The 27,527-nt window shown below is 42.0% G+C and overlaps 1 protein-coding gene across 1 annotated transcript; it reads left to right on the forward strand.

The window, feature by feature from the left end:
* Positions 1 to 4,327: 4,327 nt before the first annotated feature.
* Positions 4,328 to 24,818, forward strand: LOC311262937 (trace amine-associated receptor 4-like; the record flags this gene model as incomplete). The annotated part of the gene is made up of 3 exons (XM_084362687.1): positions 4,328 to 4,447; positions 23,786 to 23,907; positions 24,017 to 24,818. 3 exons carry the CDS (start codon positions 4,328 to 4,330, stop codon positions 24,816 to 24,818), a joined length of 1,044 nt encoding a protein of 347 aa, XP_084218813.1.
* Positions 24,819 to 27,527: the final 2,709 nt, after the last annotated feature.

The following is a 27,527-nucleotide window of genomic DNA, read 5'->3' on the forward strand; positions in this document are numbered from 1 at the left end:
GTGTGGAGGAAAAAAAATGCTGCTTATGACCCCAAGAACACTGTGCCCACCGTCAAGCATGGAGGTGGAAGCATAATGTTTTGGGGGTGTTTCTCCGCCAAGGGTACAGGGCTACTTCACCGCATCACTGGGAAGATGGATGGAGCCATGTACCGTACAATCCTGAAGGACAACCTCCTCCCCTCTGCCAGGAAGTTGAAAATTGGCCGTGGTTGGGTCTTCCAACATGATAATGACCCGAAGCACACAGCAAAGGCAACAAAGGATTGGCTCAAGAAACATCACATCAAGGTCATGGAATGGCCCAGCCAGTCACCGGACCTCAATCCGATCGAAAATCTATGGAGGGAGCTGAAGGTCAGAGTGGCCAGGCGACAGCCCACCAACCTTCATGATTTAGAGAGGATCTGCAAAGAAGAGTGGGCCAAAATTCCACCTGGTGTGTGTGCTAAACTTGTGGTTAACTACAAAAAACGTCTCACTGCTGTGCTTGCAAACAAAGGCTTTGCCACTAAGTATTGAGTGTGTTTGGCCAGAGGGATCAAATACTTATTTCCCTCAATGATATACAAATTAATTAAAATATATTCTTTAAAGTTATTTTCTGGAATTTCTTTTTGATATTTTGTCTCTCCATGTTTGAATACATATTATCATAAATTTATAGACTGATCATGTCTTTATTAGTGGGCAAACCGGCAAAATCAGCAAGGGATCAAATACATATTGGACTCACTGTATGTCCAGACGCTGATGTGTCAGCTGGGGCAGCGGGTCGGTGATAAATAAGACACATGACCACAGTGTGACTGATGTATAGCTCCCCTGGTAGAGCAGCTCCCTCAGTAAGCAGAATCAACCGCTAGTATGGGTTCGAATCTCAGTGTAGGTTGTACCTTTAGTTAATGTGTTTTCTTTTCTCATCATCATTATGATCACATATGGCTCCAAGTTTGAACAAATAAATGAGCAAATGAGCATTAATTCTCCGCCGGGCCGCGGCACCAGCTTTCCTGCTTGTGTACATAAAATACATTAAATTCTGACACCACAACTGTAGCGTACCGAATATCAATAGATGATAACCAGAAAAAAAAACGTTCTATTGATCTGATTCACCGGCTTCATGGACGTCGGAACTATTTTCTGAGAGGGGGGGCGGGATTTTTGTTGGGAGGGGCGGGGGAAGCACGCACTTTTATCAATGATTAAGGATTTGATTTGAAGTTTTTTTATAATGGCGTGCAGTTATAAGAGAACTAGAATGGATGAACACGGCATCTTTATTGTTAAGAAAATGAAAATTTGATCACTAAATCAGGCCATTTAAGGAACATAACAGCATTATTTGTACCCTTGAATGAAAAAAAGAAAAGTCTGCGCTCCTGACTCAGGGCTTTCATGCATATCCAAAAGTGGACCTTCTCTCAGTTGACCTACTGATTTTAAGCAGGGTCGAGACATCGCTTTCATCCATAAAGTCACTGTGAACGTTCATAACGGTCAAATGTGTTAGTCTCTCCTGTTTCATGGTGCGCAGCCAGGTTTTCAGCCTGCGCAAGGCTGAGAAAGAGCGCTCGGATGGCGCGACAGATATTAGCAGGGCCAGGCACAGCTTAATGAGCTTCTCCACCTCCGACAGCATGGAGCGGGTTTGGGGCTGCAAGGTATGCAGGATGGACACACCCTGGATGGTGCTTACTTCTCGTCCCCTACACACATCCCTCAGTATGTCCAGCTCAAGGCTTAGCCACTCTCGTGGAAAGGGGGTCAGTTCCGAGGAACCCACATCCACTCGTTTCCCCTGAGCCGCCTCAAGAACTGCCTGCTCTTGCCCTGCAGCTATGCGGAGTCCTTCCTGATCAAAACGCCGCTCCGCCTCGGAGCGCACCAGGTCCAGATGCAGCCTGACTCCTATGCCAGATGCCTAGGCTACTGTATGTAGTCAGGCAGGCTGCATGTCACATCAAAAGCATAGATCTATGCATTAATTATATGTAAGAGATAAATGTATGTCAGATTCTTTATTTTTTTAAAGCGTAATGCCGTGGGTAGGGATGCTGATGGGGTGCGGGGGGGCAGATGGGAGGGGGTGCGGCCGCCAGTAACTCTGTTACTGTGATGATAAATATTGAATCTATAATAACCAGATCCTGACATGTAAATGTGATGTCTGTGGGAATAAAAAGCACTGATAATTAGCCTACAATACATTTTACATTTAACTGATTTTGATGAATCGTTTTTATATCCAGTGACTTTAACTACTAAAAATGACATAATGTATATAATGTAATTATCAGTGCTTTTTATTCCCACTGACATCACATATAAGGAATAGAAAGCACAAATATTTGTGTTAAATTCTGACACCACAACTGAAAGAAAGAAAGAAAGCCATAGACGTCGGAACAAGGGCCGCACCCCCGCACCCCTAGTAGTTAAAGTCACTGGATATAAAAATGATTCATCAAAATCAGTTAAATGCAAAATGTATTGTAGGCTAATTATCAGTGCTTTTTATTCCCACAGACATCACATTTACATGTCAGGATCTGGTTATTATAGATTCAATATTTATCATCACAGTAACAGAGTTACATACATTGGCAGCTGTAAACACTCATAAAAACATTAGAAAAATAGGCTACATATGTGGGTTTGTTGCCTACCTGTTTACTAAACATATAAGGAGTAGTTAACATTTATAATCATCAGAGAACGTTAAAGACATTGTTTTTGGTACGTCTGTTTACCAGATATATTCGTACGTGTGTGAATGTGTAAATGAGAGGCTTTAACTTAAAGCACTTTGTAGAAGGAGCTTTATAAAGTTCACTCCATGACTTCGACGTACGATTCAGCGCTCAGTGAAGCGTCTATGTGTAACCCAGATCTCGAGTTTAAGGGTGATAAACTAATTACTAAAGTGAGACTGGGCTTGAGTTCGATTAAAACAGGGAAAAATTATTATTATAAAAATATCTTAAATGAATCTAGGTCAGTTTTCTAAGTACATTTTAAGGACCACCACGACTGTGTTTTTTAAAGACAAAACATTCACAGGTGTTTATTTACAAAGGAAAATAAATCAAATAGGTGTTAGCTCGTCTCTCAGGAAGTGAAATATAAAATAAAATAAATGCACAATATACATACAAATGAGAATTTTCTTTAAAGGCAAAAATAAAATACAGACCCTTTAAATTGTTTTAAAATTAAATGAAATCGTTACCTTTCACAGTTTCTGGTAAACAAAACAAATGCTATTTCTATAAACTTTTATGCATTCACATTTACCACATGTGGGCCCACACACAAAAGACAAACTCATAACTGTTGCAGGCCTGTGATGACGCTCGGGTGCGGTGAGGCCTAAAAACTGTTAGGGCCACTTCACTCAAGAGCAGAAAAATAAAAGCACGTGCATTGTCATGTTAGTTCGTTACTCGCGGATCCAAGTGACAGAAAAGGGGATAGCAGGGGGACATATGTCAATAGCAGTCACAGATGGGGGTGATGGCAGGCAGAAGTCCAAGCGCAGCACACACGACGAAAAATCCCGGGAAGAAGAAAACAGCAGGGTCCATCCAACAGCAACCGTCTCAATCTCTCTCTTCACAGTGTCCGTCTCCTTTAATTACATGAACTCTGTTGAGCCATAATATCACCACGCTATATCAAATTGACTTAACGTTAACTCATTTTAGCATTTAGAGATTAACAACAGGCTAAAGCCATGCTATCAAACACGGGATGCTACGCTAGTTAGCGGGTGGCTAAATACATTGCACTCCGGTCTTTTCCACTACAACATTAAGTTACAGCTCACAAAATCATGGCATATACATTATATTTACCTTCTGCGAGTCACATAAAAGAGCAAAAACCAGGACCACGGGTAGTCGACCTCAATAACTCTTAATTGTTTCCCACTCTGAACTCCGGACGATAGCTCTCTTCACGACCGTCTGTGTCTCTCCTCTCGCATGCGCACTACACATTCACACTAACCTGCGCCAATAGTCCCGCCCCTTACCAGCAAATACACACTGATTGGCTCTTGAACTCGATAACAACCAAAAGGAAAACAGAAATGAAATGATTGACACATGACAGGTAATGGTTACATGCTGGCATTCCGACATCCCAAAATTCCGACATACCGCCATTCCGACATGTCACCATTCCGACATACCGCTATTCCGACATGCGAAAGTTCCGCCATTCCGACAAAGTTTCGTCCCGGCATTCCGACAAGACTAATACTAACCCAACCCATAACCCTAACCCTAACCTTAACCCTTTTAAAAGATGTGTTCCGACAATGGAAACAGAAATTGTCGGAGTGGTGGGACGTTTTCAATCAATGGAAGTGCCGCCATTACGACAACTAGATGTCAACGTCGGAGTGGCGGTATGTCGGAATGACCCGCGGATACCACAGGTAACAAGTTAGGTTACTAACATAAATACTGCTTGCTCATCTCTTTTTTCTCTCAGATCAGTTATTTGATTAACTTACATTAACTTAAAGACCTTAATACTTATTTATCTTTTTAACTGTAAATAGTCTATTTTATTAAACTGTACATCATATTTATACTTTTAAACAGCATATATTAACCATTTTTAATATCTTGAACTGTATTTATCATGAACTTTTCCTCTTTATATCATGAATTATTTATAAAACAACATATTATATTTTTTAACTCAATTTTAATGCACTGTACCCTATATGAATTTTGTACAGGGCTACATATGTATATAAATATGTATATCTATGGCTAGTTCCCGATATATCTAACACAGCAAGAAAGGTGGGACTTGAGGCAGAACAGCCAATCATCAGCCGGTCACACTGAAAGCCGGTGTCATGTTTGAAGCAATAACAGGAGAGGGAGGGGGAGAGGAGGCATCCGCAGCGCAGACAGAGAGCGGCCAGAGAAACTGAGCGACTGTAGTAAGATTTGAGCAGGAGGGAATGCTAATGTTAAGGCAACTGGAACAAGTTCGCTTAACTGGAAAGACCACATCCATCCCCCACACTTTTGAAAAGCTTGCTACGCCAGTGCCCCCACCCCCACCCCGGCGCGCTGAGGACAGCAAAGAGGTCTGCAACAAATACATTGATCACTTGGGCAAAGTCATCAAGCAAGTGATAGCATTAAAGGATAACTACCGTTTTTTACAACCTGGACCTTATTTTTAGCAAAATATATGATCATTTAATCACCCAGATAACTTTGGTGTCATTTGGCGTCGTTCGGACGAAATTAGATCCAGTGTAGCGCCGATATATCCATATAATGCGAGTGACGGGGCACCGAAGCGCAGCCTTTATGAGCATTATCTGCCACGAAACGAGTTCATTTCATTAATATTTTGTTACGATATGCTAGTGCTATTCCCCTCTGAGTCCGGGCTCGTCTATTGTCAACATCCGGGGTCTGTAGGTTGATCTACTACCTCTGACCTGGAGGATGTCGTCTCTGAGCTGCGCGCGCACCCGCGACAGCCGGCTTGTTTACCTGTAGCTGCTACTGCTAGTTTGACCCCGGATGTTGATAACGGACGAGCCCGGACTCAGAGGGGAATAGCGCTAGCGTATCATGACACAATATTAATGAAATGAACTAGTTTCGTGGCAGATAATGCGTTATATAGAGGCTGTGTGTCGCTGCCCCGTCACTCGCATTATATGGATATATCGGCGCTACACTGGATCTAATTTCGTCCGAACAACGCCGAATGACACCAAAGTTATCTGGGTGAGTACATGATCATATATTTTGCTAGAAATAAGGTCCAGGTTGTAAAAAACGGTAGTTATCCTTTAAAGGGCGCACCAACTGGCATGTGACTGGCAGACAGTGAACATTACGGCCAAGGGATCTCCTCCTGCAGGGAGACTGCTTCAGGGACTCACTCCGCTTTAAATAACCTTCTGTATATCCGACTACTGTGAAGCTGCTGATAATGTATTTTAATAAAGCTAGAGAAAACTGTCTGACATGACGTGGCGTCGTTCTTCTTTCTATAAGCCTGTTGTAGAAAATATAAGGAATAGAAAGGTCACACTGAAAGCCGGTGAAAGAAAGAAAGAAAGCCGGTGAATCAGATCAATAGAAAGTTTTTTTTTCTGGTTATCATCTATTGATATTCGGTACGCTACAGTTGTGGTGTCAGAATTTAACACAATTATTTGCGCTTTCTATTCTACACAAGCAGGAAAGCTGGTGCCGCGGCCCGGTGGAGAATTAATGCTCATTTGCTCATTTATTTGCTCAAACTTGGAGCCATATGTGATCATAATGATGATGAGAAAAGAAAACACATTAACTAAAGGTACAACCTATACTGAGATTTGAACCCATACGAGCGATGATTCTGCTTACGGAGGGAGCTGCTCTACCAGGGGAGCTATACATCAGTCATAATGCTCTCATGTGTCTTATGCATCACCGACCCGCTGCCCCAGCTGACACACATCAGCGTCTGGACATACGTGCTGCTGTCGTGTCTTCAACCTAAAAACTGATCTCTATACATTTTTTCGTTGAGTAAAAATCCTCTCTGAATTATGGAACTGATAAGAATCATTTCTTAAATGCTTGTATGGACGTTGAAACTTCTGTAGGCTGTGCGTAATTGTTTCTGCCTCCGCTTAGCCGTGGCTGCAGCGAGCGAGGCAAACCACAACCTCAGATGTCTTTAGGGTCTTTGACGTGTGCACAAAAAAAAAACACAGTTAAACATAAAAGCAAAACGAAAACAGATAAACATAAAATGGGAATATCACAGATAAATACAAAATACAAAGAATAAGACCTTAAAAGACATTTAAAAGGCTTCATAGTGAGTTGTTGATGATGATGATGGCGGATGAGATGAATGATTTTTTTCACTAAGTTTGTCCTTGCTAGAGGGACCCTGTAGCGACAGGCTGAAGGAAGAAGTTAGAATGAGGTGTGGAGTGGGTGAGGTATTATTAGCTACATTCTTGTATTCAAGCAACAACGAACAGAAACAGAAATCAGGCAACTCTGTCCATTCCCCGTTCATGGTCACTGCTCCCTGCTGCTGCATGTTGTCGTCCCCCTGCTCACAGATGCCACCTGGTGGTTGTTTGGGCACATTGCCGCTTCTCATGAAAACACATTTGATCCTCCACTAAAAAGGTGCGTGATTCTCGCGTGATTCACGCGAGAACTCGGCCACAGCGAAGTAGTACCTACTGTATCTGTGCACAACCTTTACTGAATGCCTCTTTATATTTTATGAAAAAACTTTTAACTTGCCCGATATATTTTCTTTGAGCTACAACTTTGCAGTGTCACACAGTGTTTCTGAATGCATTTCCCTGTGGACGAGCTGCTTCAATTGGGGGCTTGGGGGTGTTGGTGAAATTGATTTGGGGACACGCCCCTTGACTCTATTGGTGCTTACGGTTCTGTAGAGGTATCAATCATCCAAATCGACAATTATTGAATACAAATTTCGCGACTTCCTGTCAAAAATATCAGTTTTTGTTGCCACAAACACGGCTGGAAATTGTCCAAAGATATCCTTAAAACCATAAATGGTGTCACACTTACAAATGATGAAATGCCTAAGTTAATTCTTAAGTTTCCGAAAACCATTCTGTAAATAGTAAATTGTGGAAGTTTTTTGTAAATATAGCAACTTATGTTGAACCCATATCAATTTCAGGCATAAATCATCAACTTCCAGTTTAAGCACCACCCGCTTCTGATTTAAGCCCCTCCCATTCCAATACACATGCATATAATTTGGTAGGCTGAACAGATACAGATAATGGTGTGCGGGCCAGTACAAAGCTTAGCACAGGGGCTGTTCTGGGGTCCGTTTCACAAAGCAGGTTTAGTGAAAACTCTGAGTCTGTTAACCCTGAAATGAGGGAAACTCTGAGTTTTCCGTTTCACAAAGGGAGGTAACTCAAACCAGAGAAAGAGGGGTAACTCTAGCCTGTTTCACAGAGAGAGGTAACTTAAGCTCTCGGTCAGTTACCATGGTAACATACTCTATGAACCTAACCTGGTCGGGACCAGGTTTTTCCTCACCAAACCTCGAGTTTCTCTCTGTCTCCGCCCTCTTTCAGCCACACACGGTATTTGATTTCCTCATTCATTCAGTCAGCAGGCGAGTTTTGGCGTAATATAGTTCTGCCGTCTGTTTTTTGAGAAAATCATTGCAAAAATCAGTCAGTAGGCGACATTAGAAGTTATATTAGGTGGCGACTATTTTCACTACCATGGCATGTCCTTTTGATAATGATCCCGTGGATGAAGGTGCAGCATTACTGCGCAGAGAATTAAATATTCGTCGGGAGATGATTATCAGACCGCGCATAGACGTTCTTGCATTTCCAGACAATTATCTTTTTGAGCGGTACCGTTTCACGTCACAGTCCATCATTTACATACACAACCTAATCCGTCCTTACATTTCCAACATTACCAACCGAAGTCATGCTCTCACATCCCAGCAGATAGTGTGTGTTGCGCTGCGTTTTTTTGCAAATGGGAGTTTTTTATACAACGTCGGAGATGCAGAGCACTTTACAAAAGTAAAAAAAAGTCATGAAAGGGAAATAAATATTTTTATGAATAGGCTTAAAATATATAGATAGGTCTAGGCATATTAAATTTTATAAAAGCGCTTGTGTCTTGGGGGCTGAGCTCAGAGGATGAGCTCCCTCCAGGCTTAGGGCCAGCTCCTCTGCCTCTGTTAGAGGTGCGGTGCTGGGCCACCACCCGTTTTACGGGCATCTGCTTTCTTTCTGTTGGCTGAGTAGAAGTCTGTGTTAGTTTAAATAGGCTTAATTCTTTAACAGAACATGATATAGATGAGAAGACATTTATGTGTGTGAAAACAGCATTATGTTGGGGATAAAACAACTGTACAGTCAAACAGCCACTTAATATTTACTTTACAATGTAAAACATGATCAAAATGAGGTACTCCCATGAGATTATGCCGAGGTCTTACCTGTTTGAACAATGTTTTTATGTTTCATCTTAAGCTGCTTACACTTCCTTCTAAAAACGTGCTCAAACTCACCGTATGAGCGCATTAATAAAAAAAAAACGTAGCCCTCCTCTTCCCCGTTGCCATGGTGACTCGTCGAATCGGGGCTCCATTGATGCTGTCTTTTTATACTTGTGGCGCACGCGCTTAACTCCAGGTGAAACTACTCCGAGTTGATCAAACTAACTCAAATCAGCTGTTCTGGAACCGAAAACTCAGAGTTTCCTATCTCAGAGTAGATCAACTCAGAGTTCAAGGTTAGACTCAGAGTTTGTTGAACCTGCTTTGTGAAACGGACCCCTGGTGTTGCCTGGAAGAGTCAACACAAAAGTCTTCATCTGCTTCCGTCTGAGGATGGCAAGACCCAGTGGATTAACTTTATGTTTGATGGAAATATGACAGAAATGTCCTCATGACGGCTGGGAAGCTATTGAATTGTGTGGGTGCATTTTACTCATGAACAGGACTTATAAATTAATCAGCGTATAGTCTAGACCTGCTCAAATTGGAAAGTGTCATGAGATAACTTCTGTTGTGAATTGGCGCTATACAAATAAAGATTTATTGATTGATTGACTGGTTCAGTAACTTGTGTTTATATTTCTACAGACTGCATTATCAATGAGGGCCAATAACTGTACAAGCTCAAGAATAAATGTGTGTCTTAAATGTGTTTTAAATGTGAACCATGTGTATTGTTGAGCCTGCAGGAGAATTTCTGTCACTGTTGGGATGGACAATAACATTTTTCTGTTCTATTCTAATCCTATATCAATACCGGCTAGCTGGGACCCAACTTCAAACTTGCAAGCTGTATGTTTTGACTCCACTGTCCTCCATAGGAGAGAAAAGAAAAGACAACAGAAAAGGCGTAGTTCCTACAGAAACTTAGAAAGGCTAAATTCTGGAGCCTTTACAGAGGAGCAATAGAAAGCATCCCTAATGGAAGCATCACAAACTGGCATGATTCATCATGGCCCAGGACAGGAAGGTTTTACAGCAGCTGATTAAAACCGCCCAGAACATCACTGGTACCATCTACAGAGCATCAGTGATATCACCCACCCCAGCCACAGGCTGTTCACTCTGCTGCCATCTGGAAAAAGATACAGAAGTCTCTGCTGTCTTACCACCAGACTACAGAGCAGCTTCATTCCCCGGGCTGTGAGACTCTCCAATTGATCACCAACACTCAATAAATGTACTCTGTAACCTTGTAAAAGTGAGTCCAAACATCATACTGACACTGCAAGTTTTTGAAGAAATATACAGCCTGTTCTGCCTGTAATTTTCCAAATCAACACTGAGCATATGTTGATATTTAATGAGCCTTTCCTTCATCATTAATTATTTATGAAATGTGAAAGCACTTTAAAGGTGCCGATGTTCCCCTCAGATGCCTAAACGTTGTTCATTTCAGAATACAGTATATGTCACAACATGATAAATCAGCTCCTGTACACTCAACTCTTCTGGTGAATTCATTCAAAAGTCATGTTTCGATGAAGGTCACTCAACTAAAATGTAGCACAATATGCCACAATTTGTTTTGTATACAAATCTGTATACAAATGTAAAATTCACTTTTTCTGAAGGAATTGCATTCTGCAAATTTTACCAGCAGTGTGGCAAAAAAAACTAAACAAACATACAGTTGTATTTTCCGGTCTCTGTATTTGCTTTTGTTTTGTTTTTTTGTTTACTTATTTTTATCATTAAATTTTTTTTTCAGAATTTACAGTGAATAATTTAAAAATGTAGAGACAAAAGGTGAGCCGAAAATTTCCATTTCCAATTTCCAGCTCTGGAGCCACATGCGGGTCTTTTGCCCCACTGCAGTGGCTCCCTGGGGCTTTGACATTTTACATGAAAATGAATAATATATATACATATATATATATATATATATATATATAGATATATAGATATATAGATATACATATATATCATCCTCACTGCTTTAGGCCTACAGTGATTCTTGCATTCTCCGACAGTAAAAATGTGCAGCCTACACACAGAATTGTATCTGTTCTATCAAGTTGTGATTAATTGAATGATCCTGAGTTAACACATTGTGTTTTATGCTCAAGCCCACTATGCTCAAGCCCATTTTATGCTCAAGCCCACTATGTACACCTCTGTACAGAGGTGTACATAGTGGGCTGTGCGGAGCACAGCCCACTATTGTTATTCCCCGGGCCTCTTTTTATTATTCTTCCTCCCGCTCGCTTATATAATGGGTTTTCCCATTTGCGCTTCGGCGCGTAACTTGTCCCGCAGCTTTGAGCGCACACAAACAAAAAATATATCAAAACGTGCGGCTCGATCGGACGATTATTGCTATTATTTGTTTTCTCCAGGTCGGAAGTCTTCGCGTCGTAAGATGCGAAAAACTGCGAAAAATTTCCCATAAGAATGAATGGGACGAGGAAAAAAAAGATCGCAAATCTTCCACGTTTTTCAAACATGTCCTGCTCGGGCCTACGTTGACCTAGAAACACCATTCAAACTTTAAAACGTAGGCACGGGTCTTGTCTATCTGAGTTGTATTTGAAGTTTTTTCGCACGATGTTTCGTTTTTGAACTCTGACCCTTGAAAGATGGTGAGTGATTTTGGAAAAATTCAGGACTTTATAATGGGTGTGTATTGCGGAATGTTCGTGCAGAGCCAACTGCCAGAGTGGGGGGAGACTCAGAAAAACTCTCACAACTTTTCTCTTTCTCTGACGACCACAGCCACAAATTACACAGTAGAAAAGTGATTTTTTCATCAAGTTGTAGCCACACTTGTCCTCTTTCTCCCAATGTGTCCACTTTATTGGTAGGATTTACGGTTTTTGATTTATCTGCCTCCAACCGACAAGAGTAGCTCTCAACTGCTCCATTTACCCCAATGTTAATCTGGAGGAGGATTTTCGAGGATTTTCCAAACTGCCCCTGTTTTTAACTCGCTCCTATGACCACATTTCAGAAGCTAGGACCACCAAAAATAATGGCTGTGTTCTTTAAGGCCTTCCTGGCTTGATGGTGAAGAAAATTTTCCAATATCATGTTTGGTTTTGAAGATATAGCACTAGTTTGAGGTCTAGATTTGGGGCAAAAGTCACTCTCAAATCAGCTGTCCCAGGTGGTTGCTAGGGGTTAACGACAACCATCACCGCGGCAACCAAGCCGAACTGGGCCTGCAGATGCTGGTATTACTACACCCCTTTGCCATATTTCGGCACTTAACTCGTCCCGCACCGTTGAGCGCACGCAAACAAAAAATATATCAAAACGTGCGGCTCGCTCTGACTCGGTATGCTATTATTCAGTTTTCCAGAATATTAATTTTTCGCGTCGTAAGACGCGAAAAACTGTTTCCCATAAGAATGAATGGGACGAGGTCAAAAGTCTGCATCTTTTTCAAACATCTCCTGCTCTGGCCTACTTTCACCTAGAAACACCATTCAAACTTTAAAATGTAGGCACAGGTCTTGTCTATTTGAGTTGTATTTGAACTTTTTTCCTACGATGTTTCGTTTTTGAACCCTGACCCTCTAACGATCATGAGTGATTTTGGAAAAACTCAGGACTTTATAATGGGTGTGTATTGCGTGAGCTAGAATGCAGAACATCACTGAGTCTCCCCCACACACACAGAGAGAGAGACAGAGAGAGAGACACACAGACACACAGACAGACACACACGGACACACACACACAGAGACAGACAGATAGACAGAGACACACACACACACACACACGCACACACAGACAGACACACACACTCCTTATGGGGACATTTTCAAATTTCATCCTGCGACTGCTTCATCATACGTTCAGCTACAGAAACCGTTCAACTATCAAAATGTTCGGCTTTTTAAGCTCTTTCAGCCTAGATATAATATAATGTAAATATGAAAGTTCTCAACGTACGTGGGGTGCGAATTTGCACAGAGCACAGCCCACTCTCGCGATTTCCCAACGGGAAATTGTCTAGTTAGTGGGCTGTGCCCCGCAAAGCCCACTATGTACACCTCTGTATAGAGGTGTACATAGTGGGCTGTGCGGAGCACAGCCCACTATTGTTATTCCCCGGGCCTCTTTTTATTATTATTCTTCTTCCGCCGTTTTTTGACGGTTAACTTGCCCCGCAGCTTTGAGCGCACACGAACAAAAAATATATCAAAACGTGCGCCTCGATCGGACTCGGTGTGCTATTATTCAGATTTCCAGAATATTAATTTTTCGCGTCGTAAGACGCGAAAAACTGCGAAAAATTTCCCATAAGAATGAATGGGACGAGGAAAAAAAAACTCGCAAATCTTCGACGTTTTTCAAACATCTCCTACTCGGGCCTACGTTCACCTAGAAACACCATTCAAACTTTAAAACGTCGGCACGGGTCTTGTCTATCTGAGTTGTATCTGAAGTTTTTTCCCACGATGTTTCGTTTTTGAACTCTGACCCTTGAAAGATGGTGAGTGATTTTGGAAAAATTCAGGACTTTATAATGGGTGTGTATTGCGGAATGTTCGTGCAGAGCCAACTGCCAGAGTGGGGGGAGACCCAGAAAAACTCTCACAACTTTTCTCTTTCTCTGACGACCACAGCCACAAATTACACAGTAGAAAAGTGATTTTTTCATCAAGTTGTAGCCACACTTATCCTCTTTCTCCCAATGTGTCCACTTTATTGGTAGGATTTACGGTTTTTGATTTATCTGCCTCCAACCGACAAGAGTAGCTCTCAACTGCTCCATTTACCCCAATGTTAATCTGGAGGAGGATTTTCGAGGATTTTCCAAACTGCCCCTGTTTTTAACTCGCTCCTATGACCACATTTCTGAAGCTAGGACCACAAAAAATAATGGCTGTGTTCTTTAAGGCCTTCCTGGCTTGATGGTGAAGAAATTTTTCCAATATCATGTTTGGTTTTGAAGATATAGCACTAGTTTGAGGTCTAGATTTGGGGCAAAAGTCACTCTCAAATCAGCTGTCCCAGGTGGTTGCTAGGGGTTAACGACAACCATCACCGCGGCAACCAAGCTGAACTGGGCCTGCAGAGACACACACACAGAGAGAGAGACAGATAGACAGACAGACAGACAGACACACACAGAGACAGACACACACACACAGACAGACAGACAGACAGACAGACACACACAGACACACACAGACACACACACACACACACACAGACATACAGATAGACAGACAGACAGACAGACACACACAGACACACACAGACACACACACACACAGACAGACATACAGATACACAGACACACGACAGACAGACAGACACACACACACACACACACACACAGACACACACAGAGAGACACACACACACTCCTTATGGGGACATTTTCAAATTTCATCCTGCTACTGCTTGTGTGTGTGTGTCTGTCTGTCTGTCTACCTGTCTCTCTCTGTGTGTGCGTGTGCATCTGTGTGTCTGTATATCTGTATGTCTGTGTGTGTGTGTGTGTCTCTATCTGTCTGTCTGTCTCTCCCATAAGCCGCAGTGTTAACTTTGAGCCTAAATTTCTGGAGTGGAGCAGACAGTACCTGTTTTGTCTCTCGCTCTGGCTCCCTCATTTTTCACTCTACAGTAATAAAAAAGACATCACATGGTTCAGCAATGTCTCCTGTTACTCACTGTATACATATTTTGGCAATAACCATTAGACTTTTTTCTCAAACTGCAGGAGTTTGGGAGGTGTTTTCCCATTCATCCTTATGGGGACATTTTCAAATTTCATCCTGCTACTGCTTAATCATACGTTCAGCTACAGAAACCGTTCAACTATCAAAATGTTCGGCTTTTTGAGCTCTTTCAGCCTAAACTACTTAAAAGGTAGATCTGAAAGTTCTCAACGTACGTGGGGTGCGAATTTGCACGGAGCACAGCCCACTCTCGCGATTTCCCAACGGGAAATTGTCTAGTGTTTGTATTACTACACCCCCTTGCCTGATTTCGGCACTTAACTCGTCCCTCACCGTTGAGCGCACACACACAAAAAATATATCAAAACGTGCGGCTCGCTCTGACTCGGTATGCTATCATTCAGTTTTCCAGAATATTAATTTTTCGCGTCGTAAGACGCGAAAAACTGTTTCCCATCAGAATGAATGGGATGAGGTCAAAAGAACTCGCAAATCTGCCTCTTTTTCAAACATCTCCTGCTCTGGCCTACTTTCACCTAGAAACACCATTCAAACTTTAAAATGTAGGCACGGGTCTTGTCTATTTGAGTTGCATTTGAACTTTTTTTCTACGATGTTTCGTTTTTGAACCCTGACCCTCTAATGATGGTGAGTGATTTTGGAAAAACTCAGGACTTTATAATGGGTGTGTATTGCGTGAGCTAGAATGCAGAACATCACTGAGTCTCCCCCACACACACAGAGAGAGAGACAGAGAGAGAGACACACAGACAGACACACAGACAGACACACACGGACACACACACACAGAGACAGACAGATAGACAGAGACACACACACACACACGCACACACAGACAGACACACACACTCCTTATGGGGACATTTTCAAATTTCATCCTGCGACTGCTTCATCATACGTTCAGCTACAGAAACCGTTCAACTATCAAAATGTTCGGCTTTTTAAGCTCTTTCAACCTAGATGTAATATAATGTAAATATGAAAGTTCTCAACGTACGTGGGGTGCGAATTTGCACAGAGCACAGCCCACTCTCGCGATTTCCCAACGGGAAATTGTCTAGTGTTTGTATTACTACACCCCCTTGCCTGATTTCGGCACTTAACTCGTCCCTCACCGTTGAGCGCACACACACAAAAAATATATCAAAACGTGCGGCTCGCTCTGACTCGGTATGCTATCATTCAGTTTTCCAGAATATTAATTTTTCGCGTCGTAAGACGCGAAAAACTGTTTCCCATCAGAATGAATGGGATGAGGTCAAAAGAACTCGCAAATCTGCCTCTTTTTCAAACATCTCCTGCTCGGGCCTACTTTGACCTAGAAACACCATTCAAACTTTAAAACGTCGGCACGGGTCTTGTCTATCTGAGTTGTATTTGAAGTTTTTTCGCACGATGTTTCGTTTTTGAACTCTGACCCTTGAAAGATGGCGAGTGATTTTGGAAAAATTCAGGACTTTATAATGGGTGTGTATTGCGGAATGTTCGTGCAGAGCCAACTGCCAGAGTGGGGGGAGACTCAGAAAAACTCTCACAACTTTTCTCTTTCTCTGACGACCACAGCCACAAATTACACAGTAGAAGAGTGATTTTTTCACCAAGTTGTAGCCACACTTGTCCTCTTTCTCCCAATGTGTCCACTTTATTGGTAGGATTTACGGTTTTTGATTTATCTGCCTCCAACCGACAAGAGTAGCTCTCAACTGCTCCATTTACCCCAATGTTAATCTGGAGGAGGATTTTCAAGGATTTTCCAAACTGCCCCTGTTTTTAACTCGCTTCTATTACCACATTTCAGAAGCTAGGACCACAAAAAATAATGGCTGTGTTCTTTAAGGCCTTCCTGGCTTGATGGTGAAGAAAATTTTCCAATATCATGTTTGGTTTTGAAGATATAGCACTAGTTTGAGGTCTACATTTGGGGCAAAAGTCACTCTCAAATCAGCTGTCCCAGGTGGTTGCTAGGGGTTAACGACAACCATCACCGCGGCAACCAAGCCGAACTGGGCCTGCAGATGCTAGTATTACTACACCCCTTTGCCATATTTCGGCACTTAACTCGTCCCTCACCGTTGAGCGCACGCAAACAAAAAATATATCAAAACGTGCGGCTCGCTCTGACTCGGTATGCTATCATTCAGTTTTCCAGAATATTAATTTTTCGCGTCGTAAGACGCGAAAAACTGTTTCCCATAAGAATGAATGGGACGAGGTCAAAAGTCTGCGTCTTTTTCAAACATCTCCTGCTCTGGCCTACTTTCACCTAGAAACACCATTCAAACTTTAAAATGTAGGCACGGGTCTTGTCTATTTGAGTTGTATTTGAACTTTTTTCCTACGATGTTTCGTTTTTGAACCCTGACCCTCTAACGATCGTGAGTGATTTTGGAAAAACTCAGGACTTTATAATGGGTGTGTATTGCGTGAGCACATCAGAGTCTCCCCCACAAACACAGAGAGAGAGACAGAGAGAGAGACACACAGACAGACACAGACAGACACACACGGACACACACACACAGAGACAGACAGATAGACAGAGACAGACACACACACACACACACACACACGCACACACAGACACACAGACACACACAGAGACAGACAGACACACACACTCCTTATGGGGACATTTTCAAATTTCATCCTGCTACTGCTTCGGCATACGTTCAGCTACAGAAACCGTTCAACTATCAAAATGTTCGGCTTTTTGAGCTCTTTCAGCCTAAACTACTTAAAAGGTAGATCTTAAAGTTCTCAACGTACGTGGGGTGCGAATTTGCACAGAGCACAGCCCACTCTCGCGATTTCCCAACGGGAAATTGTCTAGTGTTTGTATTACTACACCCCCTTGCCTGATTTCGGCACTTAACTCGTCCCTCACCGTTGAGCGCACACACACAAAAAATATATCAAAACGTGCGGCTCGCTCTGACTCGGTATGCTATTATTCAGTTTTCCAGAATATTAATTTTTCGCGTCGTAAGACGCGAAAAACTGTTTCCCATCAGAATGAATGGGATGAGGTCAAAAGAACTCGCAAATCTGCCTCTTTTTCAAACATCTCCTGCTCTGGCCTACTTCCACCTAGAAACACCATTCAAACTTTAAAATGTAGGCACGGGTCTTGTCTATTTGAGTTGCATTTGAACTTTTTTTCTACGATGTTTCGTTTTTGAACCCTGACCCTCTAATGATGGTGAGTGATTTTGGAAAAACTCAGGACTTTATAATGGGTGTGTATTGCGTGAGCTAGAATGCAGAACATCACTGAGTCTCCCCCCCACACACAGAGAGAGAGACACACAGACTATCAGACAGACACACACGGACACACACACAGAGACAGACAGATAGACAGGGACGCACACACACACACACAGACAGACAGATAGACAGAGACACACACACATAAACACACGCACACACAGACAGACACACACACTCCTTATGGGGACATTTTCAAATTTCATCCTGCTACTGCTTTTGCATACGTTCAGCTACAGAAACCGTTCGGTCTGTCTGTCTGTCTATCTGTCTCTCTCTGTGTGTGCGTGTGCATCTGTATGTCTGTATATCTGTATGTCTGTGTGTGTGTGTGTGTGTGTGTGTGTGTCTCTGTCTGTCTGTCTGTCTCTCCCATAAGCCGCAGTGTTAACTTTGAGCCTAAATTTCTGGAGTGGAGCAGAGAGTACCTGTTTTGTCTCTCGCTCTGGCTCCCTCATTTTTCACTCTACAGTAATAAAAAAGACATCACATGGTTCAGCAATGTCTCCTGTTACTCACTGTATACATATTTTGGCAATAACCATTAGACTTTTTTCTCAAACTGCAGGAGTTTGGGAGGTGTTTTCCCATTCATCCTTATGGGGACATTTTCAAATTTCATCCTGCTACTGCTTCAGCATAGATTCAGCTACAGAAACCGTTCAACTATCAAAATGTTCGGCTTTTTGAGCTCTTTCAGCCTAAACTACTTAAAAGGTAGATCTAAAAGTTCTCAGCGTACGTGGGGTGCGAATTTGCACAGAGCACAGCCCACTCTCGCGATTTCCCAACGGGAAATTGTCTAGTGTTTGTATTACTACACCCCCTTGCCATATTTCGGCACTTAACTCGTCCCGCACCGTTGAGCGCACGCAAACAAAAAATATATCAAAACGTGCGGCTCGCTCTGACTCGGTATGCTATTATTCAGTTTTCCAGAATATCAATTTTTCGCGTCGTAAGACGCGAAAAACTGTTTCCCATAAGAATGAATGGGACGAGGTCAAAAGTCTGCGTCTTTTTCAAACATCTCCTGCTCTGGCCTACTTTCACCTAGAAACACCATTCAAACTTTAAAATGTAGGCACGGGTCTTGTCTATTTGAGTTGCATTTGAACTTTTTTTCTACGATGTTTCGTTTTTGAACCCTGACCCTCTAATGATGGTGAGTGATTTTGGAAAAACTCAGGACTTTATAATGGGTGTGTATTGCGTGAGCTAGAATGCAGAACATCACTGAGTCTCCCCCCCACACACAGAGAGAGAGACACACAGACTATCAGACAGACACACACGGACACACACACAGAGACAGACAGATAGACAGGGACGCACACACACACACACAGACAGACAGATAGACAGAGACACACACACATAAACACACGCACACACAGACAGACACACACACTCCTTATGGGGACATTTTCAAATTTCATCCTGCTACTGCTTTTGCATACGTTCAGCTACAGAAACCGTTCGGTCTGTCTGTCTGTCTATCTGTCTCTCTCTGTGTGTGCGTGTGCATCTGTATGTCTGTATATCTGTATGTCTGTGTGTGTGTGTGTGTGTGTGTGTGTGTCTCTGTCTGTCTGTCTGTCTCTCCCATAAGCCGCAGTGTTAACTTTGAGCCTAAATTTCTGGAGTGGAGCAGAGAGTACCTGTTTTGTCTCTCGCTCTGGCTCCCTCATTTTTCACTCTACAGTAATAAAAAAGACATCACATGGTTCAGCAATGTCTCCTGTTACTCACTGTATACATATTTTGGCAATAACCATTAGACTTTTTTCTCAAACTGCAGGAGTTTGGGAGGTGTTTTCCCATTCATCCTTATGGGGACATTTTCAAATTTCATCCTGCTACTGCTTCAGCATAGATTCAGCTACAGAAACCGTTCAACTATCAAAATGTTCGGCTTTTTGAGCTCTTTCAGCCTAAACTACTTAAAAGGTAGATCTAAAAGTTCTCAGCGTACGTGGGGTGCGAATTTGCACAGAGCACAGCCCACTCTCGCGATTTCCCAACGGGAAATTGTCTAGTGTTTGTATTACTACACCCCCTTGCCATATTTCGGCACTTAACTCGTCCCGCACCGTTGAGCGCACGCAAACAAAAAATATATCAAAACGTGCGGCTCGCTCTGACTCGGTATGCTATTATTCAGTTTTCCAGAATATCAATTTTTCGCGTCGTAAGACGCGAAAAACTGTTTCCCATAAGAATGAATGGGACGAGGTCAAAAGTCTGCGTCTTTTTCAAACATCTCCTGCTCTGGCCTACTTTCACCTAGAAACACCATTCAAACTTTAAAATGTAGGCACGGGTCTTGTCTATTTGAGTTGTATTTGAACTTTTTTCCTACGATGTTTCGTTTTTGAACCCTGACCCTCTAACGATCGTGAGTGATTTTGGAAAAACTCAGGACTTTATAATGGGTGTGTATTGCGTGAGCTAGAATGCAGAACATCACTGAGTCTCCCCCACACACACACAGAGAGAGACAGAGAGAGAGACACACAGACAGACACACAGACAGACACACACGGACACACACACACAGAGACAGACAGATAGACAGAGACACACACACACACACGCACACACAGACAGACACACACACTCCTTATGGGGACATTTTCAAATTTCATCCTGCGACTGCTTCATCATACGTTCAGCTACAGAAACCGTTCAACTATCAAAATGTTCGGCTTTTTAAGCTCTTTCAGCCTAGACATAATATAATGTAAATATGAAAGTTCTCAACGTACGTGGGGTGCGAATTTGCACAGAGCACAGCCCACTCTCGCGATTTCCCAACGGGAAATTGTCTAGTGTTTGTATTACTACACCCCCTTGCCATATTTCGGTACTTAACTCGTCCCGCACCGTTGAGCGCACACAAACAAAAAATATATCAAAACGTGCGCCTCGGTCGGACTCGGTATGCTATTATTCAGTTTTCCAGAATATTAATTTTTCGCGTCGTGAGACGCGAAAAACTGTTTCCCATCAGAATGAATGGGACGAGGTCAAAAGAACTTGCAAATCTGCCTCTTTTTCAAACATCTCCTGCTCTGGCCTACTTCCACCTAGAAACACCATTCAAACTTTAAAATGTAGGCACGGGTCTTGTCTATTTGAGTTGTATTTGAACTTTTTTCCTACGATGTTTCGTTTTTGAACCCTGACCCTCTAACGATCATGAGTGATTTTGGAAAAACTCAGGACTTTATAATGGGTGTGTATTGCGTGAGCTAGAATGCAGAACATCACTGAGTCTCCCCCACACACACAGAGAGAGAGAGACACACAGACAGACACACAGACAGACACACACGGACACACACACACAGAGACAGACAGATAGACAGAGACACACACACACACACGCACACACAGACAGACACACACACTCCTTATGGGGACATTTTCAAATTTCATCCTGCGACTGCTTCAGCATAAGTTCAGCTACAGAAACCGTTCAACTATCAAAATGTTCGGCTTTTTGAGCTCTTTCAGCCTAAACTACTTAAAAGGTAGATCTAAAAGTTCTCAACGTACGTGGGGTGCGAATTTGCACAGAGCACAGCCCACTCTCGCGATTTCCCAACGGGAAATTGTCTAGTTATTCTTCTTCCGCCCTTTTTTTGGTTCGTAACTTGCCCCGCAGCTTTGAGCGCACACAAACAAAAAATATATCAAAACGTGCGCCTCGATCGGACTCGCACTGCTATTATTTATTTCTACAGAATATTAATTTTTCGCGTCGTAAGACGCGAAAAACTGCGAAAAATTTCCCATAAGAATGAATGGGACGAGGAAAAAAAAAATCGCAAATCTTCGACGTTTTTCAAACATCTCCTGCTCGGGCCTACTTTGACCTAGAAACACCATTCAAACTTTAAAACGTAGACACAGGTCTTGTCTATTTAAGTTGTATTTGAAGTTTTTTCGCACGATGTTTCGTTTTTGAACTCTGACCCTTGAAAGATGGTGAGTGATTTTGGAAAAATTCAGGACTTTATAATGGGTGTGTATTGCGGAATGTTCGTGCAGAGCCAACTGCCAGAGTGGGGGGAGAGTCAGAAAAACTCTCACAACTTTTCTCTTTCTCTGACGACCACAGCCACAAATTACACAGTAGAAGAGTGATTTTTTCACCAAGTTGTAGCCACACTTGTCTTCTTTCTCCCAATGTGTCCACTTTATTGGTAGGATTTACGGTTTTTGATTTATCTGCCTCCAACCGACAAGAGTAGCTCTCAACTGCTCCATTTACCCCAATGTTAATCTGGAGGAGGATTTTCGAGGATTTTCCAAACTGCCCCTGTTTTTAACTCGCTCCTATTACCACATTTCAGAAGCTAGGACCACCAAAAATAATGGCTGTGTTCTTTAAGGCCTTCCTGGCTTGATGGTGAAGAAAATTTTCCAATATCATGTTTGGTTTTGAAGATATAGCACTAGTTTGAGGTCTAGATTTGGGGCAAAAGTCACTCTCAAATCAGCTGTCCCAGGTGGTTGCTAGGGGTTAACGACAACCATCACCGCGGCAACCAAGCCGAACTGGGCCTGCAGATGTTGGTATTACTACACCCCTTTGCCATATTTCGGCACTTAACTCGTCCCACACCGTTGAGCGCACGCACACAAAAAATATATCAAAACGTGCGCCTCGGTCTGACTCGGTATGCTATTATTCAGTTTTCCAGAATATTAATTTTTCGCGTCGTAAGACGCGAAAAACTGTTTCCCATAAGAATGAATGGGACGAGGTCAAAAGTCTGCGTCTTTTTCAAACATCTCCTGCTCTGGCCTACTTTCACCTAGAAACACCATTCAAACTTTAAAATGTAGGCACGGGTCTTGTCTATTTGAGTTGTATTTGAACTTTTTTCCTACGATGTTTCGTTTTTGAACCCTGACCCTCTAACGATCGTGAGTGATTTTGGAAAAACTCAGGACTTTATAATGGGTGTGTATTGCGTGAGCTAGAATGCAGAACATCACTGACTCTCCCCCACACACACAGAGAGAGAGACAGAGAGAGAGACACACAGACAGACACACACGGACACACACACAGAGACAGACAGATAGACAGAGACACACACACATAAACACACACACACACAGACAGACACACACACTCCTTATGGGGACATTTTCAAATTTCATCCTGCTACTGCTTTTGCATATGTTCAGCTACAGAAACCGTTCGGTCTGTCTGTCTGTGTGTGTGTGTGTGTGTATGTCGTCTGTGTGTGTGTCTGTCTGTCTGTCTGTCTATCTGTCTCTCTCTGTGTGTGCGTGTGCATCTGTGTGTCTGTATATCTGTATGTCTGTGTGTGTGTGTGTGTCTCTGTCTGTCTGTCTGTCTGTCTGTCTGTCTCCCCCATAAGCCGCAGTGTTAACTTTGAGCCTAAATTTCTGGAGTGGAGCAGAGAGTACCTGTTTTGTCTCTCGCTCTGGCTCCCTCATTTTTCACTCTACAGTAATAAAAAAGACATCACATGGTTCAGCAATGTCTCCTGTTACTCACTGTATACATATTTTGGCAATAACCATTAGACTTTTTTCTCAAACTGCAGGAGTTTGGGAGGTGTTTTCCCATTCATCCTTATGGGGACATTTTCAAATTTCATCCTGCTACTGCTTCAGCATACGTTCAGCTACAGAAACAGTTCAACTATCAAAATGTTCGGCTTTTTGAGCTCTTTCAGCCTAGATATAATATAATGTAAATATGAAAGTTCTCAACGTACGTGGGATGCGAATTTGCACAGAGCACAGCCCACTCTCGCGATTTCCCAACGGGAAATTGTCTAGTTTATATTCTACTATACTCCATCTCTCTTCTCACTGCAGCTCTCAACCTGCTGGTCATCATCTCCATCTCCCATTTCAGGTACATCTCCCATTTCAGGTACATAACCTTCACAGGATATTAAGTATAATATTCATAAAATTATAATATTGGTGATGTTGTTCATAATGATGAAATTCTCTCACTGCAGGCAACTCCACACTCCCACCAACCTCCTCCTCCTCTCTTTGGCTGTCTCAGATTTTCTTGTAGGCTTTCTGCTGATGCCGGTTGAAATACTCCTGAGAGAGACCTGCTGGATGCTGGGTGATCTCATGTGTGTGCTGTATTTTCTGTTACCGGTCATCATAGTCACTGCATCTGTAGGAAACATGGTACTCATATCTGTTGACCGCTATGTGGCAATTTGTGATCCTCTGCATTACACAGTCAAAGCCACTCAAAGACTTGCAGCAGTATGTGTTTTATTGTGTTGGACTTGTTCTGTTGTCTACAGCATTTTCCTTTTCTATGATAACCTGAAGCAGCCAGGCAGGTATAATTCCTGCAATGGGGATTGTGTGGTCAACATCACAGGAGTTGTTGATCTTGTTGTCAACTTCATTATTCCCATTACTGTCATCATAGTTCTGTATATGAGAGTATTTGTGGTGGCTGTGTCTCAGGCTCGTGCCATGCGATCCCAAATTGCAATTGTCTCACTGAAGACTGGTCATGTCAAGAAATCTGAGATAAAAGCAGCCAGGACACTTGGTATCCTTGTAGTTGTGTTTGTGATCTGTTACTCTCCATATTACTGTGTGTCCCTCGCAGGCTATGAAATCATGGTTGGTTCTAAAACTGAGGTCTTCATGATGTTTCTGATGTATATTAACTCCTGTCTAAACCCTGTAATCTATGCTCTTCTCTACCCTTGGTTTACAAAAGCTGTCAGGCTCATTGTTACATTGCAGATCCTACAGTCTGACTCCCATATGGCCAACATCCTGTAAAGAGACACTATGAGATAAGTGACAGTGCAGTTGTTGTTATGTTGTATGTTTATCTTTATTCATACACATATCAAGGTCCATTTATTTATCAATTTACAATACCAGCGTTGCAAAACAAAACTGAGTTTGAGTCCATTTATCCTACATCACAGAAACAAGAAAAACAATATGAATCTATAATTTCACTTGTAGTTCTTTGTTTTTTATTTTGTGTTTTTGGAAACTGAAAACAATTCATGATCCAAAGGATGAGCACATGTTGACGTCCATGATGTATAATGAATGCTTTTTCATCAGAGATGATACCAGAAATACAGGACTTTCTCTCTTTTCCTGAACATAAGAAAACAGGACATACTACCTTTCAAAAAGCATATTAAGTTTGAGAGGAAGTAAGTAAAAAAAAAATATATACTCATTTGTAAAGTTTAATTTTACCTTTAAATGTGATTGAACAATACTTCAATTAAATACATCATCAGAAGATTTCTTTCTACTGTATTTTGCATATTCTGATTTTGTCAAAAACAGATTATTTTCTCATACTTTCTGGCCAGCCACAACATCTGTCAGAATATTTTTTTGATGTAAAATAATCAATTACAATTAGGGGTGCACGATAATTATCGGGCCGATAACAGAAAATTATTACGTCATTCCGATAAGTCCGATATCATGAGGAATAGCCCCGACAACATATATAATTTTGTCAGCACGGCAGTGCCCCGCTCCCACTATGAGACCTGAATGGCCTGCAGTGAATGCTGCGTTTAAGTAACGTTGGCATAATCAGAAAAACTCTTTCTGACTGGGAAAATTCAAGAATACCCCCTCATGTCGGAAAAGAACTCGTTAACTTGGTCATACTTTTGGTAGTTGCTGACTTGAATTGATATCCACAGTATTTTTCCACATGCTACACATAAACAATAGAAACATGAACGTAAAAAGGCCGAAATAACGACTAGCAAACGTGGGAACAGGGAATTTCCGTCACACCATGAATGCAGCACAGCGTGCTTAAAAAACAGACAGCATGGCGTTGATTGTGTGGGACTTTTTCAAAGTTTCTGAAGAAGACAGATCACTTGTTATTTGTAACAAATGTTCCAAGCAAGTTCCATGAGGAGTTAAAAGTAGCACGAGCTTCAATACGTCAAACCTGATAAGTCACCTGAAACATAGCTATAGCTTCGACGGCGTTTTGAAAGCATATGAGGATGCCCGGGCTGCTAAAGACGCTAGCAACTTAACTTAAATTAAAGCCAGCCGCATAAAGCCACCGGGACTTACACACATCGGCAAGGCTTTCGAAAAATCCAAGAAATTTGCCAGAAATGACCCACGGGCTAGGGCTATTGATGACTTAATCTGGGAAATGATTAAGTGGACTCGTGATATCAGCCCAGTCTGACCGCGCAGTGGTTAAATACAGACTTTCAACTATATATTTATTTTTTTGAACTTCTGGAATGCACTTTTTCAGTTTGTAATCCCGATGCATGTATTTGCATCAGTTCAAGGGGCCTTTATTTTTTTTTGAGAGGCTTGCCAATAGTTTTTCATTGGAAAAAATAAATATCTCCATTTAGAGAGTCAAAAGTGTTTTTGGGTTTATTCATAGTATTAATGTCATGATCTTAGGTCATGATCATATATATATGTATATGTGTGTGTGTTGTCAGTTATCGGTATTGGCCTTTAGGAGCTGAAAGTTATCGTTTTTTTAAAAAGTTATCGTGCATCCCTTATTACAATATAGAAATGATTGTACATGAATTATAATATACACACAACTTTATATTAATAAAGGCCTCCTTGTAGAAAGCCCAAGAGTCTGCCCTCCTGGTGTGCTGGGATACTTCAATATTAAATGCAGCATTATTCCTGGAGTGGTTTGCACCCTGGACTACAAACACATGACACAAAATAGCCCACATTCACCATTTCTTCACTGTCTAAATTAAATTATGCTGATTAATGGGCCTATATCCTTTTTCATCCACAACAATGAAATTGTAATACATTTCAATTGTTATTTCAAATAACAATTAATCAGTTATTTGAAAATCCCAAAATTGCTAATTTGACATCATTTTAAAGGGCAATGTCCACCCAACATATAGAGATTTGGCTGTGCTAAGAGGGTTCAGTAAAACTGTAACAAGAAATTAGTCAAAAAATAAAAATATACATCTGAAATTGACAAAACAACACTCCTAACATTAATATTCCACAATAACCTGGACTTCCTGGCACTACCACCATCTCCCTTAGACATGGCACACGCTTTATTGTAGACCGACAACAGTGGCAAACTCATGATGTTTGAGGGGAAGAGGCAAAAAAAAAAAAAAAAAAGATACCCAGCTGTATGTGGGGTGTGCAGAAAGTTGTGATATACTTATAGTGAGGAGAGGGCACTTCACCACGTTTTGCCAACTGGAAAGGCATCCTAGAGGGCACTGTTATAGCTTTTTTATCTCGAACATTGGGGCGATCGACTCCCCTGCAAGTCCAGCAGTGAGTGGGAATGTGCAGGAGACTTGCAATGAGGCTAGAGTTCAGGATCAGAATCTGGCATCTGGCTGGGTGACTAGCAAGTGAGTGGGGGGCAAACCACATTTTCAGTGGGTGGAGCCAGGAAAATATAATGCTGCTGACACAACCACAGGTGACAAGTGCTGCAGCACAGGAACTGAGGAACGC

Source organism: Pagrus pagrus, assembly GCF_965226575.1.
Source record: "Pagrus pagrus genome assembly, chromosome: 9".
Classification (NCBI taxonomy): domain Eukaryota; kingdom Metazoa; phylum Chordata; class Actinopteri; order Spariformes; family Sparidae; genus Pagrus; species Pagrus pagrus.